This window comes from Azolla caroliniana, unplaced genomic scaffold (assembly GCF_043228905.1).
Source record: "Azolla caroliniana isolate FFs.n. ecotype wild unplaced genomic scaffold, voAzoCaro1.0.p SCAF_16, whole genome shotgun sequence".
In the NCBI taxonomy this organism is placed as follows: domain Eukaryota; kingdom Viridiplantae; phylum Streptophyta; class Polypodiopsida; order Salviniales; family Salviniaceae; genus Azolla; species Azolla caroliniana.
In genome coordinates this window covers 1,720,642-1,742,009 of record NW_028230451.1, presented here as the reverse complement: position 1 = coordinate 1,742,009, position 21,368 = coordinate 1,720,642, and the positions used below count along the sequence as shown (strand labels likewise).

The following is a 21,368-nucleotide window of genomic DNA, read 5'->3' as shown; positions in this document are numbered from 1 at the left end:
ATACCCCTGGAAGTTCCAAATTTACCAAACTACCCCTATGTCCAAAAAATTACATTTTATAAAGTAATTATACACTCAAATCTTTGGTAAATAGGGCTAGTTCGGGTCCATTTCTTCCATCTTTGGTAAATAGGGCTTGTAGATTTGAGTGTATAATTACTTTATAAAGTGTAATTTTTTGGACATAGGGGTAGTTTGATAAATTTGGAACTTCCAGGGGCATTCTGGTAAATAGACGAACTTCCAGGGGGTATCCTGGTACTTTTTCCTAATATATATGTATAGGCATGTATGTGTGTGTGGAATTGGACGGAAGCTGCGTGGACGCTGGACGGGTATTTCTGGACGTTCTAGAAAGGACTACCTCGGAGGGCCGTTTCGGAAACGGGCACTGCAGTTTCGGCGTTTCCGAAACGGCGGGGGTATTTAGTGGAATTTTAGAAACTGAGGGAAGAACACACACACACACACACACACTCTCTCTCTCTCTCTCTCGTGATCTTGTCTGCGGTTTCGTTCGTAGAACAGATGCACAGACACGGGGCCCAGCTTGTCCTTGCCGTCTCCTGGCGCCCCTTGCTTCGGACCAGCTACAGTTTCATCTGCAGAGATGTGCATGGAGCCTCTTGCTTCGACCGCATCCCCGATGGAATAGCTCCCATGGAAGCTTACAATCATCTCGTCAGTTCAGGAAGCATACGTTTCGATCAACATCAAGTTGAAGCTTTACGGCCGTTAGATCGTCTTCACAGAGAATTGAAGGATTACGTTCCTCCCACATTGTCATCTTCTTCAACGAAAATCTTCTCATTATCAAGGATTTTTAGTGCATTTCAATCAGCAAAGAAACTGGTACCTCGCGGGTAATCCTCTCGTTTTTGTTTTTCTCCTGAAATTAAAGTTGTGTTATCTGCATTTATAACGTCTGGAGGCTAACAAAAACCACAATTCACTGTAAAATGGTGCTTGTATTCCTCCCGTGCAAGATGAAAACCATAAATATGCACTTGGAAAAATTTGAAAATTTCAGCCTTGGATTCAAAGCTGAGAAGGCATTAGATTAATTTTCATTTGAGAGAAATGCCCTTTGAATTGTAGAAAACTCAGCAACTAATAGAATTGTTTGTTCATGCAAAATTTGAGATATCACCTTTGGATTTTAGAAAATTTGAAGAAATTAGAATAAGTTGTATCAGAAAATTTTGAACAATAACCCATAGCGCACCATAAATTTGAAGGCATGAAAGTAAAAGGAGTAAGAGTAATTTGCACCTGCAAAATTGCGAATAATATAAAGGCAATAGAGTAATTCATACTTGCAGTAAATCAGCTTTGATTTGTTGAAACTTAAAGGTATTAGGGTAATGTTTTCTTGCAAATATTTAGAAATTCCCTAATATTAGAGTAATTTTCAGTTCTTTTGAAAAATCACCAATATTGAATTGTTTTTGAATGTACAAAAGTACTGCTTTGCAATTAAAAATTGCAGAAAACATCACTGAATTGTAGAAAACATCAAGGTATTAGAGTAAATATCTCTTTGATGTTTTTGGACAATGGATTGAATTGGAAGAGTAATTTGCACTTCCAAAATTCTGTAACTTATTTTACCTTGAAGGTTATGAAGCAATTTAAACTGACAAAGTTCTGAAAATCAGATTTGAAATGTGAACATGAAGGATTTTCACGTTTTTGACTAAAATGCTCTTGTTGCAGATTCATGTTCATATGAATAACAATATTGTAAGAAATATGTTTGTGTGTGTGTGTGTGTATTATGTTTGATTAATACTGTAGGTTTGTATCAGATATCTCTTCATTCCCTGTCATAAGAAGGCAAGAAAGTAGAATGGTTAGGTGTCAATGATTATCATGATCAGATACATATGCCTTCCAAATTCACGTCGCTTCAAAATTCATGTCTTATCATAAGAAAATATCTTATTTCCTTTCTTTCTAAATTTAATTTGCTACGGACAATGTTCACTTTGACGGCAATATTGCAAATCTTAATTATGGCGAGAAGTATTACAAATTTGATTTTTGAGGTGATCTGTCTTGATATTGTAGTTTTGACCAGTTATGTGTTTATAACTTGCCGTAAGAAATCAGTAAGTTTTTCTGTTTCTAATGATAATGCTAAACTTAGTTTTTCTTACTAATTGTGTGTAGGGTCTATATTTATGGAGGGGTAGGTACTGGAAAATCACTTGTGGCTGACATTTTCTATCATTGCAGTCCGGTTAAAAGAAAACGTCGGGTGCATTTCCATCAATTCATGTTGGATGTGCATAGAAGGTAAGGTTTTTAGCTGAAGCTGAAAATATAAATGGATCTGTCTGCTTTTTACAGTTCTTCCTATGGTGCAAATGTCCACATGTCAATCTAGTAATTGTCTTTTTGTTTCTAGAGACATTTGAGGAAAATCCTGAATGTTTCTTCATTTTTGGCCATATTCCATTAGTCCATGTTACTATGGATTGGAGAAAAAATTGGTTATGGTGATATCTGGTAAGTTAAAATCTGCATACGGTTGTTAAACCTTGTTGTAATGGTCTAATAGTGTATACTTATAAAATATGCATAAAGCAATCACGAGGCTGCATCGGCAAGAATTGTTGGCACCAATCACACTTTATCAACACTTCTTTTTATTTTCTTTTATTGTAATTTTCTAATAATGTTTATTTACATAATATGCACCAAACAATCATGAGGTTGCATCAGGAAGGACTTTTGGCATGGGTTGCACTTTCTGCACATTATTTTTTCTTTTCTTTTTTGTGCACACTTTGTTGAGGCATTTTCGCTTGGGAGACTAGGTTACATGAGACAAGGCTGAAGGAGCTTATGAAAAGGGATGATGCTGTCAAGACTGTGGCAGAGGACCTTCTAAATGCAGGATGGCTTTTGTGCTTTGATGAATTCCAAGTATGTTAGTTTTTCCTCCATATATCTAATATTTATTTATTTTTCTAACACAGTTTTCCTTCCTGAGATGAATATTTGATGCAATTTTTCTATTAATATAGATTAATTGGGTTCCAAAGTTGTTAATGCTGTCAGGTCATAGAGATTCTGATAGAAAACCTAAATGATATAAATTCATGATATGCATTTATTTATTTATCACATACATTGTATCAGAAAAATAGAACTGAATCCAGATTATTATACACCATCTAAATTCATAATGACCTTGGATTATTTGATCACCTAACTTTACTTTATGCTCTGCTTGTTGTTTAATAGGTTATTGATATAGCTGATGCACTGATACTCAGGCGCGTGTTGGAAGTCTTATATAAGCTTGGGGCAGTGATCGTAACATCATCAAATCGTGCACCAGATGAGGTATTCCTATCTCTTTTCATAAGTTCAGGCATAGTCATCTTTATCTGGGCTTAGCTATGAACATTGAGAATTGTTGGAGAGTGGCAGCCCCAAAATTGATCTTTCCCTTCTGTAATCTCTCTCTACACATTTTCTCTGTCAAGATTTATTTTATTCCAATATTTATTATAGTTGACTTTTAGAACCTATCTCTACTTAATTACAACATTTAATGCATTGTTTTCTCTCCACTCTTCCACCACTTTAACTCATTATGTACCTAGGAATATTTTATCTCCTTTTATAAATGCATGGTTTACGAAACCCACTCTCATTTTTGTATTTTAAGACTTCGAGCCTCACGAAGAAATATAGTTCTTGTTTAGGCTTATTAATAAGCTGCTGCTTGCCTCTTTGGGATCTTAAAATTGTTCATAACAGTTTTCTCACATGGTAGTAGAGCTGTGAAGTCTCCAGAACCTCCACTCATATTTCTTTCTTCTACTCAACTCAATTTTCTTTGAGTAGCCAACCATTTCTTTCTTTCTTTTTTCCATTTCCTGTGAGAGAAGCTGTTAATAGCAGCAACGGAATAGTTGTAAGAAAAAATAGATACAATCAAGTTGTGAGAAGGTTGTTAGACAGCAGTAGCAAAATAGTTGCAAAAAGTAGAGACACAGCCAAAGAGCTGTTTGCAACTAGCAGCAAAAGTAAAGTTATTACAAAAGAGGCCGGTATAGCCTATTTATACAAAATTGGGAAACATGTGTGAAATGGTTTTTTGGTAGTTAAGCGACTCTTGTACTATCAAACATGCACAATAAATGAGGAATAAGAGGGAATATCTTGGAAAAGCAGAAGAGAGAGAGGGCATTTTAAGCGTTACAGATTCTAGAGAGAAAAAGGTTGAAATAAAAGACGGGAGGGCAGAGTAAAATTTAGAAGAGAGGGAGGGGTAGAAAGTAAAAAATGTAGAAGTAAAAGAGGGAGGGGTCGAATGAAATTTAAAAAAAGAAGAGGAAGGGGTAGAGTGAAATTTAGAGGAAAGTAAGGGGGAGGGGTAGAGTGAAATTTAGAAGAGAAGGGGGGAGGGGTAGGACGCAAATTTAGAGGTAAAAAAAGGAGGGCAGGGGTAGAGTGAAGTTAGAAGTGAAAAGGGGGGAGGGGTAAAGTGAAAATTTAGAAAAGAAAAGGGAGAGGTAGAGTGAAAAAATAACAAAGTGAAAGCTAAATGAGAGGGGGGAGAAATAGGAGGGTAAAGAAGAAAAAAGGGGGGGGGAGGGATTAGAGTGAAAAATAGAAGGGAAAGGGGGAGGGGTAGAGAGAAAATTTCAAAGTTCTGCCTCTCTTCTACTTTTACTGTTTTTACTTTCTACGCTTCCTTCCTCTCTTCTACATTTTACTGTACCCCTCCCACTTTCACTATTTTCTGTTGGGTTCTTGCTTTGAATCCCAAAAAGCTTACTCCACTTTAGGGTTACAAGAGTATTTTTAGACAGGGGGAAAAAACCTCCTAAAGAGGGAAAAAATGCCCCTGTAGTCCTAAGTGTGTTCACACACATCACTGTCCTAAGTGTGTTCACACATTATTGTCCTAAATGTGTTCACACACATCACTACCAAAATATGTCAACAAATCCCCCTTGGGAGTGATGCGGTGAACAAGGAGCTGACACTCATGGTTAAACAAGTGTCAAGCTATGTGGATAGAGATGAATCCACAAATGGGATTAGTCCTAAAGCTTTGTGGAAAGCTTCAAACTTCTCCCTAGGCAGAGCCTTTGTGAAGAGGTTTGCAATGTTCTCCTGCGTGGGCACATAAGCCAATCTGATCTCTCCAGCAGAGAACCTTTCCCTGGCATAATGATAATGCACCTCAATGTGCTTAGTCGCACATGGAACACAGGGTTCCTCGCAACTGCAATTGCGCTTTGACTGTCAGTGAAGATGGTGGCGGCAGAAGACTGACCAACACCCAAATCAGCTAAAAGGCGTCTGAGCCACACACACTCAACTGTAGCTGTGAAAGTTGCCCTATACTCAGCCTCACAACTAGAAGTGGCCACAGTAGGCTGCTTCTTGCTCAACCAAGATATGCATGAGCTACCAAGCATGAAGCAAAAACCACTTGTGGACACACGAGTGTCATAACAACCAGCCCAATCAGAGTCAGAAAAAGCATGCAGGTCTGGCGGTAGTGATCCCCCCTTGGGATAAAACAACCCAAATGACCAGGTACCACTCAAGTAGCGAAAGATGCGCTTAACTGCCTGCCAATGCTTAACTCCTGGGTAATGCATAAACCTGCTCATCTGAGAGACAGCAAACTGAATGTCAGGTTGGGTTATGCATAAGTAAAGCAAGCATCCAACTGCCTGCTGATAGAGAACAGCATCAAATACATTTCCAGCATCATGAAGGCTCAAACGTAAACCTGTTTCCATGGGAGTGGCAATAGGTTTACAGTCTTCAAGGCCAAAACGCTGTAATAATGTGTCGATGTATTTCAATTGACACAAAGCTATTCCACCATGAACTTGCATGAATTGAATGCCCAAATAATGATGCAAATGCCCCAAATCTGACATCTCAAAGGAGGCATGCAAATCAGCCTTAAAATCAGCAATATGCTTCTCATTGGGACTAGTGAGCAACATATCATCGACATACACAACCTTGATCAGAAATACATCATCAGCATGCTTAACATATAAGGTGCTTTCAGTTGGACTATTCTCAAACCCAAATGCAATCAAATAGGCATGTATCTTTTCATACCAAGAACGTGGTGCTTGCTTCAAGCCATATAATGCCTTTCGCAACCTGCACACTTTGTGTTCATGCCCATTTTGCACAAAACCACGGGGCTAGGATACATACACTTCCTCATGAAGATCACCATTTAGAAATGCTGTTTTAATGTCCAACTGATGTACATTCCAACCACGATGAGCTGCAATTGCACAGATGCTACGAACAGTAGTCATAGGGCAGGTGGGAGCAAAGGTCTCATCAAAATCAATGCCTTTTTCTTGGGCATAACCTTTCGCAACAAGCCTAGCCTTATACCTGTCAATTGTTCCATCAGGTTTACGCTTTAGCTTATATACCCACTTAGTGCCAATAGCCTTCTTGCCAAGAGGCAAGTCACATAAAGACCATGTACCAGTCTTCATAATAGCATCATATTCTGATTGCATAGCAACCATCCAATTTTTTGAATTTTTTGCTTCATCAAAAGAAACAGGCTCATTCTCATTGCAAAGACTAGAGGCAGCCATTGCATAACAATCTGATGCAAACGAAGCACTATGATAACTTGAACGAGTACGGTATAGCAAAGGAAAATCCAATTTACTGTCTTGCAAAGTCTGCAACAGCCATCTAGGCACAGTCTTTGCCTCCTCTATATCAGCCCTCTCATTAATAAGTGCATCATGTAAGTTTACATCAGAAATAGACTGATCTGCATCAGAAATGGAATGATCTGCATCATTATGAGTAACTTCCAAAGGCTGAGAAGGTGCCTCAAGTGGGTCAACACTTAATTGTCCACTTGTAAACAGAGGCAACAAAGTGTCATACACATCTTTGGAGCTAACTGATGTCTCCTTCATACATGAAAGAAGTGGCTGAATTGCATCCTCCACAAACAACATCATGGCTAACCAAAATGCGTTTAGATTGTGGATGATACAGACGATAGCCTTTACTTTCAGAACTATATCCTACAAAAATACATTTCACTGCTTTATCATCCAATTTTTTGGGTTGTTGTTTAGGCACTAATGCATATGCCAAACAACCAAAAACACGCAGATGAGCAACAGATGGCTTTTGGCCATGCCAAGCTTCATATGGAGTGATAGAGTGCAGTGCTTTAGTGGGACACTTGTTAAGTACATATGCTGCACACATGACAGCCTCAAGCCAGAAACTATGTGGTAAGGCCTGACTTTTGACCATACACCTCGCCATTTCCATGAGTGACCTGTTCTTTCTTTCAGCAACTCCATTTTGTTGAGGTGTATATGGCACTATGCACTGATGTTTTATCCCACGTTCAGCCAGAAATGCATTAAACTTAGAAGACATATACTCCCCCCCTCGATCAGAACGCAGGGTGCCCATTTTACATGATGACAAATTCTCAGTCAAAGCTAGAAATTGTTTGAAGCACAGAAACACTTCGGACTTTGCATTCAATGGATATACCCATGCATGCCTAGAAAAGTCATCAATGAAAGTCACAAAATAAAGATAGTTCCCAAGAGAATGTGTCTGCATAGGACCACAGACATCGCTATGAACAAGCTGCAATTTCTGCGTAGCTCGAACTGAACCATCTTTTGGTAAGGATGAACGGTGAATTTTGCCCAAAATGCAGCCTTCACAAACATGCTTCCGAGGTGCCTCAAGTTTGGGCAAGGAGGACACCATTTCAGATTTTTGTAGGCGAAGCAAACTTGCAAAATTCAGATGACCAAGCATGCATGCCAAATCTTTGCATCTGAAATAGCCTGAGAATCCTGTATTGCACAGGCTGAATCATTTATAGATCTTTCATAATCTATGAGCTTATACAGCCCACAACATAAAATGCCAGAAGCAATGATAACATCCCCATTGGACAAATCATGAACTGTACACCTGTCATCAACAAATTTAACAACCAAGCCAACCTTGGCTAATGCTGAAACTGACAACAGATTTTTCTTGATCCCTAGCACAAACAAAGCATCTGACAAGATGAAAGGACTACCATCAGCAGTAGTCAAAATGATCGTACCAACACCCATAACTGGATAAGATGAGTTGTTGGCGCATGTGACAGTATTCCCTGTAGGGGCAGGCTCCAATGAAGTGAAGAAATTGCGCTGCGAGGTAATATGTTTGGTTGCCCCACTATCGAAGTACCAAACATCTGATTGTACAACAGACATGCATTGTTCAAGTGAAGATGGGTCAAAACTGCAAACAGTAGTAAATGCCCATTCTTCATTCTGCACAAGATTTGCAGACTCTATTTTTGGTGTAGAGACTTCTGCAACAACGAGTCCTGCCTCTTTTGCAGCCAATTTTGGACAGTTCTTTATAATATGATCAATTCCTTTACAATATTTGCAAAACAGTTTTTGTTTCTGCTCTTGTTTTTTTTCATTCACTTGTGAATTATTAGCAAATCTTTGCTTGCTAGCAGAAGAGTTCCATTTACCTTTGCCCTTCTGACTAGCTAGGAAAGCTTGATCTGCAACACGCATAATAGACCTGTTTTGCCTAGACTGATCTTCCTGTAACAAAACATAGACTAGCTCCTCGGATGATAAGGCATTGGGATTGCCTTTCATCATTAAACGAAGAGTAGAAGCAAAACTCTGATATGAATCAGGAAGACCATTTAGAATGGTCTGCATCTTTGATTTTTGTAAGAAAACTGTCCATAGAATCACCTTCATTCATGTGCTCGCTCTCCAATTGTTTTTGGAGATAAGCAACACGAGCCTCATTTCTCGCTTGGTACAAAGTGGTAAGAGTATCCCAAGCATCCTTTGCTGTCTTACAAGAGCGAATATGGGGAATAATGGCACGTTTCACAGACAAAGCTATCAAAGCATGTGCCTGAGCATCTCTGCCATCCCAACAAAGTTGCTCTGCAGTTGGTACAATAGAAACTGTAGCATGGGCATGAGCAGGATGATCAACATCCTCAACAGAATCAGTACCATCAGCATTAGTGTTCTCAACAACAAGACGTTTTTCAGCCCCTTGAACCACATTCCACAACCCCTTTGCTACCAATACATGGTGCATCATATAAGCCCAAAGAGGGTAATTTGTTCCATCTAGTTTATCCTCAACAGCAAGCATTCGAAATACATCGTTGTTCTCAGCCATGGCCGTGGATAAACACGTTTTGATGTAAAAAATGGACTGCTGAAGGGAATAACGTACCTCTTTGACTTGAAAGATGAACAAGTGAAGAGAAAAGGGAAGCAAATATGATTTCTGAGGGTTATAGGAATGTCTTGGAAGACTCAAGGAGGCTTTTTCTAGGATTGAATCGACTTGGAAGCAGAAAAAAAACACAACTGAAACTGCGTAGAGAAAGAAAACACGCAGAAATTTGTTTTTTCAACAGCAGAAAAACGCCACCACAGATGGCACAGACGGACTACACCCCATCCTACTATCCAAAAACAATACCTTAAAGACTCGCTAACACTCGTGAAAAACCTAGCACACCACACTTTCCCCAAATCTTTCACACTCTTTACTTTTGACATAGTATCATTATATCCTAGTATACCTACCACGGAAGGTCTAATACTATGTTTTTTTAAAGACTATTAGACCTTCCGTGGGTATACTAGGATATAATGATACTATGTCAAAAGTAAAGAGTGTGAAAGATTTGGTGAAGGTGTGGTGTGCTAGGTCTTCAATGAGTGTTTGTGAGTCTTTAAGGTGTTGTTTTTTGGATAGTAGGATGGGTCTGTAATAGATGTTGTAACCATTTGGAGGCTTGTTAAAAAACGTAGTCGTTGTAAGCACAAATGGGGCGTCCTACTTTGGGTTTGTGGATTTTCAGGATGATATAGAAACGGCATACGTGGAAGCCATGTTTAGGTTTCAAAAGGAGAAACCTAATTTCCTCTTTAGAGAGGTGAGGAGATGCTTTGAGACAGGTGTTCGAGCCGGCGCTGGAGAGTTTTAAGGGGGACTTCTTCCACTGGGGTATATGTGTTTTTGTCATTAAGTTGCCTAAAGCATTCCTCAAGATATTACTCTTTGGAGAGAATGCATGTGCCTAGATTTTTGTCAGTGGGTGTTATGATTATGTCGTGATTGTTTTTTAGGTTTTGCAGTGTGATTCTAAACTTTTTATCGGAGTGAGGTTGTGTAGTAGATGGGGGAGGGAATGCGGAGGCAATAGATGTGATGGTTTGGGTAATGTATGGTGGGGGTGGGGGATTCCAACTAGGGTTTGGGATTCTAAATGGGGAGATAAGGTTTGTAGAATTTCTAAAAAAGAATCTAAGATGGTAGGTTTTATATAGGGATGTGATGACATTTATTAGGTGTTGTTTTTTAATGGTTTTGGGTGGGGGGATGAAATCTAGTCCCAAATTTAAGAGTTTGATTTGGGAGGGAGGGAGGTGCAAGGAGCTAAGGTTGTGTAGTGAGTAATTTGTGATTCTATTTTCTAGTTAGGAGGGTTTGCCTACCTAGTAGAATGTTGAGGTAGAGTGATGGTTGGAGAAGTGGGAGCCAATGTAGTTTCCTAAGTCTATATATCTAGGTGTTTTGTGTGGTTTTGGTAGGGGTTTAGTTTTGGTCTTGTACTGTGAGTGTTGGTGGTGTGGGGATAGGTTGAGGGTCGGAGATAGGGTGCAGGCCGTGGGACTGCAGTCCTGGGAGAGATCGTATGGTGGGTTTGAAGGTGTGGGGGTGTGCAGTTGGGGGTGGCTCGATTGAGTCATAAGTGGAGATAAGAAGGTGAAGGGTGGTGCACTCATAGGGACGAATGTTGGGTGCGTATGGGGTATGGGATGTGCATAGTTTTGCCCACAGTTTGGGATCAAGGACTAGGCTTTTGAGAAGGAGGTTGGGATAGTGGGGGATATGTGGTGTTTTTGTATGGTTGTGTGTCTTTGGGGCACCCCTATTTTTTGGCAGGTGCGGTGCCCCGTTTTTTGGACGAAAGTTTGGGTTCTCTTTATTGATTTTGTCTAAAAAGTGTTGGAGATAGTTATCTACTTGGTTCTTGATTTTTTTTAAACCGTTACCTATTAATGTGTTTACTGTTTTTTTCTTGTCCACAGTCATAGACTTGGATATGATGGTGTCTTAGGCCGATTTGTTGGCTGCTTTAGTTTTAGCCTCTAGTGAGATTTGTATGCTAAATTCTAAAGTGTCTTTTTCTAGGTTGCTGTTAAACTTAGTAAGAGTTTCGTTTTTCCAATGTTGGAGTTTTTCTTCCCATTGGTGTGGTGAGGTTGTGAAGAGGGATATCCAAGAGCAATGTTACAATGCCTTGGATTTTCTTTTCTATTATGCTAGGGAAATTCTTAATGGTTTCCGTGAAACTCATTGCTAGGGATTTTTGTGCTTCTATTACGGTTAAACTGCAGTTTCTATGATACTCGGATGTGAGATCGTTGAGTTTTTGGTTAAGGGTGTTTTGTGGGTTTTCGTTGTTGTTTGTTATTCTAGGAGGGTTAATGCGAAGGGAGTTAGAGATAAAGTTTTCTTTGAGGTTGGTTTCGTATTTGTGAAGCATTTCCTGGGCTCTATGGCGTTTCCTAGTAGTTCCCTAAGAACCGTATTTAAGATAGAGCCTTGGCAAATAGTTTCAAAATGAGTGGGAATGGGCAGGTTTTCTAAGGGTTTTGTGTTTCGGGGCCAGGTTTGGGGTCTCTATTATGCTTTTACCCTTCTCTTGTATGTGTGGAGTTTTTACTTTACTTTACATGGGTTTGTGCGGGCGTGGTGGTTACTAGAAGGTGGGGGGATGTGGTCGGGGGGTGGGTTGGTAACCAAAGGGATGGCACGGTCGGTGTGTCTTGTTGAATCTACACTTGTTTTTGACCCATGTAGCTTCAAACCTCCCAGTGCCAACTGGAAGTCTTCTGGTCTTCTCTCTAGTTGTCTTATCCTTGTTGTCAGAAGCTCTTCTCGGCTTATTTCATTCTCCTACGATAACATCGCTTCCCATGAGGTGATCGTCTCTTGGAAGTGTATCACCAGCTTTTGCTCCTACATGAGCTCGGTTGGCATGAACCTTGGCATTGAATTGTGGGTGGTTCCTGTTACACTTAATGTGGATCCTATGAAAACCTTGGTGTGAACATTGTTATAATACTGTGAACCTAGTTAAGTAACTGTTAGGTGTGAACATACTTAGAATAGTATGAACCTAGTTAAGTAGCTGTTAGGTGGGAATATAGTTATGATAGTGTGAACTTGGTGACTGTTGGGTTTCTATCTACCTGTAGAAACTGGTTATATAAACCATTCTACATCTTTGTAATCAACGATCATCATTTCCTAATCTATTGATATTTCCTTAAGTCTTAAGTCTTTAAGTGATCTTGCTGTGTGAGAGTTAGTCTAGATCCTTGCATTTTCTACATATGGTATCAGAGCAAGTTTAGGTTGCTTTCTCTATCCTATCCTTCCAAATAGGCATACACAGATCTTTTTGTTGATCTCTTTCCCACCTAAGAAGACATCAAACCTCTCCATCTACAACAACGAAAGTTCAAACAACAGAAAGTTGCAACAAAGGCGATCTTTCCCTATTTTCACATTTTCAAAAAGTAGATTACGAGCCGATTCTTCTGACTACCTGTACGGTCAAATCAGATTTTTGGTTTTGGAGGTACAGTCAAAACAAATTTTGTAGTAGTCTTAAACCCTAACTACAGCAACCAGTTTTTACCACAACAAAATAAGTTTTCAGCACATCAGAGTAACTCTTATCTCTCTCATCTATTTCTTCAATATTATATTGCTTTATTACATTTTGGTGAATATAACCACCAAGTACTGCAATATCTCATCCATATTTCTTGCTTCTGCAATGGCTGAGCAAACTAATATTTTCAGTATGCTTAATGCTGAAGACAAGTTGGATGGTACTAACTATCCTATGTGGGCGTACATGATGAGACATGTACTGGTAGCAAAGCAACTATGGGACATTGTCGTCGAATCCGATGAACGTCCAACTTCAAGTTCTTCTCCAAACTCTCCCTCCCCTTCAAGAACGGACGCAAACAATGCTTCAAGCTCCACTCAACAATCCACTTCTTCACAACTTAAGTGGGATGTTAAGGACGCTCAAGCCCATGCTCTCATCGCATTATCGGTCAAACGTCACATTGTTCGACATATCCGATCTTGCACAACCTCAAAAAGTGCATGGGATGTGTTAAAGAACCTGTATGCTCAAACGAATGAAGCAAGAGTCGCTATACTTAAGCGACAACTTGAAGAAACAAGGATGCAAGAAGCTGAATCCATGGACGCATTCTTAACAAAAATCAAGGACTTCAAGGAACTAAAATCAAGGATCTTAGCAAATTGAGATGTTCTTAATAGTGGTGATCAAGCTTTTGTTACCCCTTCCAAGTTCAAAGGCCAACAAGGACGAAAACAAAATAACCTTCCTTCTAAAGGCAATGATGCCTCGACTTTCCATGATGAGAAGAAGAAGATAAGGTGCAATTATTGTCGTAAACCAGGCCATGATATTAGCGAATGTCGAAAAAGGAAAGCTAGTGAAGAGAAGAAAAAACAATCTGGTCTTAATGTTACCACCTCTACTGGTATGAAGGTAGAAGCAGACATTGCTCAACATGAGTGGGCATTCTCGATACATACAATGTATGATCCCTCAAAGGATGACGTATGTTTATCGGTAAGTGACTCTATGGATGCTTGTTATTTTGATAGCGGTGCTTCTAAACACATAACTTCTTGTAAAAATTTCTTTGTTACACTTGAAGATGCTTGCCATAAGGCGGGCACTGTTACTTGTGCAAATAATGCTTCTTACATCATAAAAGGCATTGGTCAAGTTCATATTACAGCTGTCAATGGAGACGTAGTCACCTTGAACAATGTCCTCTATGTTCCTGGCATAAAGAAAAACCTTGTCCATTTTCTCTATGACAAATGCACAATGCATGATCGTACAAAGGGCGATATCATTGTCATAACAAGTAGTTTGTCCAACAACCTTTATAAGCTTCAAGTAACGCCATAAGCTTCAAGACAAAGCAACAAAATGCATCTTTGTTGGCTATAACAAAGAAAACAAAGGTTATCGGTTGTTTCAGCCCACTACAGGTAAGATCATCATCAGCCGAGATGTGATATTTGCTGAAAATGCAACTCAACCACTTGTGGATTGCTCCGAAGAGCCAGTTGTTGATCAACCAGATGCATTTGATACTTTGTTACCATACTCTTGACCATTAACACATGACCATTGGGTTGAAGCCATGAAATCAGAACTTGGGTCCATCTACAAGAACACCACTTGGGAGTTATGTGATCTACCTAAAGGTAGAAAAGCAATTGCCACCAAGTGGATTTACAAAGTCAAGCGTAATGCGGATGGAAGCATTAATTGTTTTAAAGCAAGACTTGTGGCAAAAGGTTGTTCCCAAAAAGAGAGGATAGACTATAAAGAAATCTTCGCCCCCATTTCAAAGATGACTACAATCAAAGCTACAGTTGCTGCAGCAGCAGGTAAGGGATGGAAGGTTCACCAATTAGACATTAAAACCGCCTTCTTAAATGGAGATTTAGAAGAAGAGGTTTATGTAGCTCAACCTCCAGGTTTTATCATTAAAGGTGTAGAAACTAAAGTTTGCAGGTTACATAAAGCTTTGTACGGCTTGAAGCAAACACCTCGAGCATGGAATGCAAAGATTCATGCTCATCTTCTTCAACTCAGTTTTGTAAACCGCCCAACTGAAAGCATTCTCTATGTTCGAAGGGATGGAGAAAAATTACTAATTGTTGTGATTTACGTTGATGATTTGCTAATCACAGGACCTGATGAGCAAGAAATTGTAGATTTCAAAGCTGATCTTATTAAGACATTTGAACTTACAGATCTTGGTCATCTCCATTACTACCTCAGCATTCAATTTATTACTGTTGACGGGGGCATTTTTCTCAGTCAAGGAAACTACATCAAGAAGCTCGTACAACGATTCAGGTTTGAAGACTGCAAGCCAATCTCCACTCTTGTAGAAGCAGGATTCAAATTCTCATACCAAGACAAAGGAGAACCAACTGATGTACTCTTATACCAGCAAGCTGTAGGATGTTTGATATTTTTGTGCAACACGCGACCTGACATTCAATATGCTGTTTCGCAATTAAGCATGTTTATGCACAGCCTTGGAACAAAGCATTGGCAAGCAGCCAAGCGAGTTTTCTGTTACATCAAAGGCACTATGGATTTCAGCCTCTCCTATGGAGCAGTTCCATGCTAAAGAGATAAACTTGGTCTACGTACCAACTCATGAAAATGTTGTAGACATTTTCACCAAAGCTCTATCAAGAGAAAAGTTTGAATATTTTCACAAGGAATTGGGCATTCTCCAACACCTAGATAGTGACCACATTCAAGTCCACACCATTCACTTCAGGGGGGTTTGTTACACTTAATGTGTATCCTATGAAAGCTTTGGTGTGAACATTGTTATAATAGTGTGAACCTAGTTAAGTAATTGTTGGGTGTGAACATACTTAGAATAGTATGAACCTAGTTAAGTAGTTGTTAGGTGTGAATATAGTTATAATAGTGTGAACCTAATAAAGTGACTGTTGGGTTTCTACCTACCTGTAGAAATTGGTTATATAAACCATTCTACATCTTTGTAATCAATGCTCGTTTTTTCCTAATCTACTGATATTTCCTTAACTCTTCCAAGTGATCTTGTTGTGTGAGAGTTGGTCTAGATCCCTGCATTTTCTATAGTTCCATCTGCCCATAAGGCATAAGGCAATAATCAGGGCCAATCTCCAACTCTTCCATCACAGGCTTTGACCATAGCCTTGATTGTGAGCCCATGCCCATGCTCTATTTTCTCTTTTATTTCTGAGTTGTAAGCAGTCATAAGGAAGAGCTTCACTCCTAGTCGTTAAAAGAGCTCCTTAGCTTCATTAGCATTCAACTCTCTCCTATCTGCCACTATCTTTCCCACGCAACTGTATCGGTAGACGACTAAGTCTTAGCATGGCTAAGTTTGCTGTCGCACTATCTTTCCCATTCAACTCTCCCTTGATATCATCCCGAGCATTGGAAGACAATCCGTCTTTATTATGACCTTCGTACCGATTAGGTAGTGTTTGTATACAACATTGGTTCAAGTCATATGGCATAAACATAAATGCACTCCATTCCAATATAGCTTGGACTATCCCCATCTAAAAATGACTGAAGTGGAAAAGAATAGAGTGATCCGAACTGATATTCTTAACTTGGCAAAGAAGATAACATGGACTAACCGCAAATTATCATTTGGTACGAAGATGGGTCATTATAAAACTCAATTTTTACACACATTGGAGGATGGATTCATCATCAGGCCATCTTATGTGGACATATATCTATCCTATGCGCTGTGTAGTGTGTATGGCAGATCAAACTTCGTCACATCAGGTAGAGATTGAGGTAGGCATATATGCACGAATACCCCTAGAAGAAAGAATTTGCCAATTGCATCATCAAGGAGTGGAATCAGAAAAACACCATGTTTGTCATGATACTGTCTTTTATGAAATAAGAATGAGATAACATTACCGACGCAAGGTAATGGAACATGAAGACCGACGGTGCTTGGGACTTTTCTTGCTAGAACTCAAGGCACAGGGAAAAGTTGTTGAAGGACAAGAGTACAGCCCCACAAGCTCATCCACAAAGAACAATCATAAAAGGTACGATAAGAACCTTTCTAATGCAACATAAAATGCCGCAAGCACTCAAAGCACAAGTGTATTACGGACAAATATGAAGGATTTCTGTTAAAGATAGCACTGGTTATTTGCGCATATTTTTCTTTGCATATATTGATGATTGACTTAGATAATAATCCATCAAATCCTAGGATTTCATATTTAATGCACCAGACATCAACCTCTTTTCTTTCCGTTTCTAATATGTAAGATTGGAGCTTAAATGTTTCTATAGGAATCCTGGGAAATTGTTGTTACATCTCAGTGGATTTGGTGAAATGGATTCCACTTTCCCATCATTATGAATAGTCAATGACATTTTCCAAAACATTATACTTGATAATCTCTTGAATTGTTTTCCTAGCATATACTGGAAATGAATCCATTGCTGACAAATGGCCAAGATGAAATAGCTTCATGCTTTTGCCTATGATGCAAGTATTTTGTTGATATTGTTTCATGCAATTTTCATCCAAATCTTGAGATTGATAAGCAGCTGATATAATTGTGTAGATGGAGATTAGTGGGTTGTAGACAACACTAATTCATTTATCCTCATATAGACTATAACAGCCAAGATGGAATAACTAGAAACCTTGAGGCAAGTATTTATGTTGACATTTATTCATGCAATTTTCATCCAAATCTTAACTATGATTTGTAGTTAGATGTTGATGTATTTAAAAAAATGGAGATAGGAATGGCCCTGTTGTGTGATATGAAGCCTTGTCTACACATATTCAGATGCCGAGCTCTTAAGAAAGATTGAGGAATCCTCGCTATAAACATGTGATGTTATCATACTGTACCCCATGTCACTGGTAACATTTTGATCTATTTAAAATAATCCTAGATGTAGAGTGATTCTGAATAACTTGAGATGGGAATTATTTGATTATATCCTTACATGTGTTTCCTGGTCTTACCTTAATTTGGACTATCCAATAAGAGCTAAGAAAAGATAATATCACAGGTATATGTATAAGACCAAGTAGGTGTTTTTGAAATGAGTATTGTCTTTACAATATAATCATTATTTTGTATTTCATTTTCCTGTTGTATATTTAATTAATAGATTTCCTTCTCTGCATTTGCCGTTGTGCTAATTGCACTTTTTTGTTGGTATCTTCTGTGATGCATCTAGTTATATTTTGTTTTGGCAGCTCTACAAGAATGGTCTTCAAAGGGATCTATTTTTGCCTTGTATTGAAATTATAAAACGCAGTTGTGAGATTCATGCCTTCAACCCTACATGTATAGACTACCGACTGATAAGTTCACCCCCAGATACTAAAAGGTTAGTTATTTGTGCTGATTATTTTTCTGGAACAGATGTGTCTCTATTAAACTTACTCATGCTCTAGAAAAAGTAGCTCATCGTATACTTTTCTACAGTGCACTATGTACTGTTTGGTACAAACCTTTGAACGCAGAGACTGCCTCTGATCTTGAAAACATGTTTATGCGATTAGCAGATGATCGACCTATAGAGCCTGTTGTATTGAGACAAGGTTCACGAGCGATCCAAGGTTATGGATCCAAATTTTAGTTGGTGATTGAATACGCTCCTTTTGCATTCTTCCATTTCATGAGTATTTATGGTTTGATGCTTCTCAGTTCCAAAGGCTGCTGGAGGTGTTGCCTATTTTGATTTTGTGGACCTTTGTGGCTTGCCAAAAGGAGCATCAGATTATGTTGCCATTGCTGCATCTTTCCATACCCTCTTTATAGCAAATATACCTCAATTGACTTCTTCTCACAATGAGATGGTATTGATGATCATTTTAGATGAATCCCATAAAATATGGCTCCCATTTTAGATATTTATATGCGGTGTGATTCTTCTTCTTTATTCATTTTAGGTAAGGAGATTTATTACTCTTGTTGATGTCCTTTACGAACAGGTATAAAAACTTTTCTGATGTTTCTTTCTTATGAACTCGCACAACTAGAGTGCACAAGATTAGATGCTACTGCTATTTATCCGTAGAAATTTATAATTTAAGCGTAAATTGAAACACATGAAATGTATACTCTGTCATGTGAAATATAAGTTTATTTCTAGATCCCTAGTATACAACTTTAACATACATAAGGGTACAATTTTAAGGGGTAATTACAGATTGAATAGGAAATTTACAGAAAAGGTGGATTTAAATTATGCCTTCAATGCACAGGTAATATGAGTGTTTGTATACAGTAAACTCCCTGGCAGCCAAAATCAATTTAATGAACAAACTGCGTATACCCATTACAATTCTTGATATTTGGGAGTATTGAGATCATAATATTGACCATCTATCTGATTAATATTAACGGCAACTAATATCATCATAATATATATATATATATCATGTGTGCTATCTGTAATAATTCTACTTTATTCTCAATTTGGGAGATTACTCATGTGAGTTCTCTGATGAGTTATAGCAGTTCGCAGAGCTAACATAATTAATGTCATTCAATTTACATTCTTGTGGAATTTAGAATAGATGATGATCAGGTTATACTCAAGATATAAATTTTATTAACAGAGGGTAAAGCTAGTAGTTAGTGCAAGCGTGGATCCAAGGGATTTATATATGACAAGGTATGCTTAGATAAATTATCAGTAAGCAATACTTACCATGATTGCCATGAAATTTTGCTTTATTTGTTTTCAGTATCGAGAAGGAAATTTTGAAGGGAGAGAACTCCCTTTATGAAGAAAAAGATGAAGAATTTGCTTTCAACCGTACTGTATCACGTCTCATTCATATGCAATCTTCAGATTATTTGTCTGCATCATGGGCTTCATGTAGCAAGGATCTTCTCTGCCATTTGGAGAAGTCTAGGCTTCAGATAGGAGACTTAAGAAGGTCCTTCCCATTAGATCCTTGAATTTATGACCAAACAATAAACAGAGCATTTGAACCCAACTAGTAACAAGTATGTTAATTCATAAATGCAGGATCTGGGATAGATACAACCTTGATGCTGATGCAAAGCTTAGTCGTTCAGAATTAATGATGATGATGGAAGACCTAATGGAGATAAAATGTGGTCATCGCAATGTGCCTGAGGTTGATATATTTAGTTGAAAAAATAATTGAAATATGCTCATAGATTAAAAATTCAAAAGGTTTCATAATTACCTGTGTATGCTTAGTTAAATCTGATGCTCCTAATCACACCAGAAAGTAGATTGAGAAAATCATAGGCAGACGCATGTTATAGTTGGAATAAACGCTTAATGTCAAATAATAATAAATGAGCGCATAATATATTAGCTTATTATGGCTAATAATCTTGATTAATTTAACGCCTCATGGAAGCATATGATATATTAGCTTAATATGGCTGAATATCCTGGTAATTTAATGTCTAATGCAAGCTGCTACTAGCAATGAGGTTTGTAAAGTAAAGCTCTAATCCTCTCAAGAAATGAAACTTCATAATTCCATATATATATATATGTGTGTGTGTGTGTGTGTGTGCGCGCGCGGACTACCTGCTTTCCAAAACGATGGACTATGGATCTGCTGCGGGAGAGTCTGGCTTCATTCTGATGGATTCCCTCAAACCTGAATTCAAGTGGCAACTTTGGTCGCACTCTAGAACATATTGCCCTGGACAAGTGAACCAAGATGTTATACATTTTTTTCCCATGAATGTCCAAAAATCTGTTTTAGAATTTTGATTTCACTATCTGGATGAAATGAAATTATTTTCCAAGGATGATTTCAAATACATTCATTCTTCCATCTTGTATAAGGAAGAATTCGTTAGCATTTCTTTGTAACCTGAAAGCTTGAAATTGATATTCGTCTGCAGGAGCTATTGGATGATATGTTCAGTAAACTCGATGCAAATGGAGATGGAGATATTGAGTGGGTAGAATTTCGCGATTACTTCCAAGCATATGGTCTTGAAATTGAAACTGTTTAATTGTGAAATTTTGATATGGGGCAATCTTCCTCTAGGATGTTTAGGAGCTTGTTATATATTTTACATCTGGCAATGGGTAAAGATTGCTATTATATTTTGTAATCTTGGCGTGAGTGGATTTTCCAATGGTATATTTTTGGTGCTTAGTTGAAATGTTAACATTAGTTGTTCTTTAAGTATGGCCTATGGATGACAGCAAGGTGGTGGTTGTAATGTATCTATGATCAAATGCAAAACAATGATAGTAGTACATCACCAAGATTCTCTTGTGAAACAGTACAATATCAGGGTACTTAAATCTGTGTTCACACTTCCATGTATGGTATTTACTACATTCTTGTTCACACAGTATATTTCCAAGTTGTGCCTGTATCTTGGTTCACTGGCAACTGAACCAAAAATTTGAGTTCGTCTATGATTTCATTCCTGATTTACATAGCAATTGAGTTGGCATCAAATATGAGAATCATTCTGTTTATCTTGTTTCATTTCCCTACTAGTTCAGACCTTTTCAAAGGCATATTGGTACTGCTGCTTTCACCACAGCTATAATGATATCACCTCTAATTGCATCTTTGTGGTTACAATACCTAGACCTTGAATACATGTTAATTTCTGGGCTCTAGTAT

At 38.3% G+C, this 21,368-nt stretch overlaps 2 protein-coding genes and 1 pseudogene across 4 annotated transcripts; 1 reads left to right on the top strand and 2 right to left on the bottom strand.

Moving 5' to 3' along the window:
* Nucleotides 1-462: 462 nt before the first annotated feature.
* LOC147853494 (uncharacterized) lies at nt 463-20,841 on the top strand. Of its 2 annotated transcripts, none has more exons than XM_087332458.1 (12): nt 463-863; nt 2,173-2,298; nt 2,823-2,931; nt 3,253-3,354; nt 17,976-18,109; nt 18,208-18,341; nt 18,430-18,581; nt 18,675-18,716; nt 19,347-19,402; nt 19,476-19,670; nt 19,763-19,874; nt 20,626-20,841. In XM_087332458.1, exons 1-12 carry the CDS (start codon nt 529-531, stop codon nt 20,737-20,739), a joined length of 1,611 nt encoding a protein of 536 aa, XP_087188584.1. In that variant the 5' UTR covers nt 463-528; the 3' UTR covers nt 20,740-20,841. The 2 variants fall into 2 exon arrangements, with proteins under 2 accessions (XP_087188584.1, XP_087188586.1); XM_087332460.1 differs by lacking the exon at nt 463-863 and adding an exon at nt 2,465-2,511 and having other exon boundaries at nt 2,172-2,298.
* Nucleotides 4,788-5,812, bottom strand: LOC147853496 (secreted RxLR effector protein 161 pseudogene; annotated as a pseudogene). The gene is made up of 2 exons (XR_015531227.1): nt 5,008-5,812; nt 4,788-4,897 (listed from the first exon to the last, which is right to left on the bottom strand). The product of XR_015531227.1 is annotated as a secreted RxLR effector protein 161 pseudogene (transcript).
* LOC147853495 (uncharacterized) lies at nt 8,719-9,230 on the bottom strand. The gene has a single exon (XM_087332052.1). The coding sequence runs from the start codon at nt 9,226-9,228 to the stop codon at nt 8,719-8,721; it is 510 nt and encodes a 169-aa protein (XP_087188178.1). The 5' UTR covers nt 9,229-9,230.
* Nucleotides 20,842-21,368: the final 527 nt, after the last annotated feature.

Bases quoted from the DNA above. Each gene is read 5' to 3' on its own strand.
- LOC147853494 (XM_087332458.1), top strand. From the start codon at position 529: ATGCACAGACACGGGGCCCAGCTTGTCCTTGCCGTCTCCTGGCGCCCC. The intron at 864-2,172 runs GTAATCCTCTCG...AATTGTGTGTAG, and splicing joins AAGAAACTGGTACCTCGCGG to GGTCTATATTTATGGAGGGG. The intron at 19,671-19,762 runs GTCCTTCCCATT...TCATAAATGCAG, and splicing joins CAGATAGGAGACTTAAGAAG to GATCTGGGATAGATACAACC.
- LOC147853495 (XM_087332052.1), bottom strand. From the start codon at position 9,228: ATGGCTGAGAACAACGATGTATTTCGAATGCTTGCTGTTGAGGATAAA.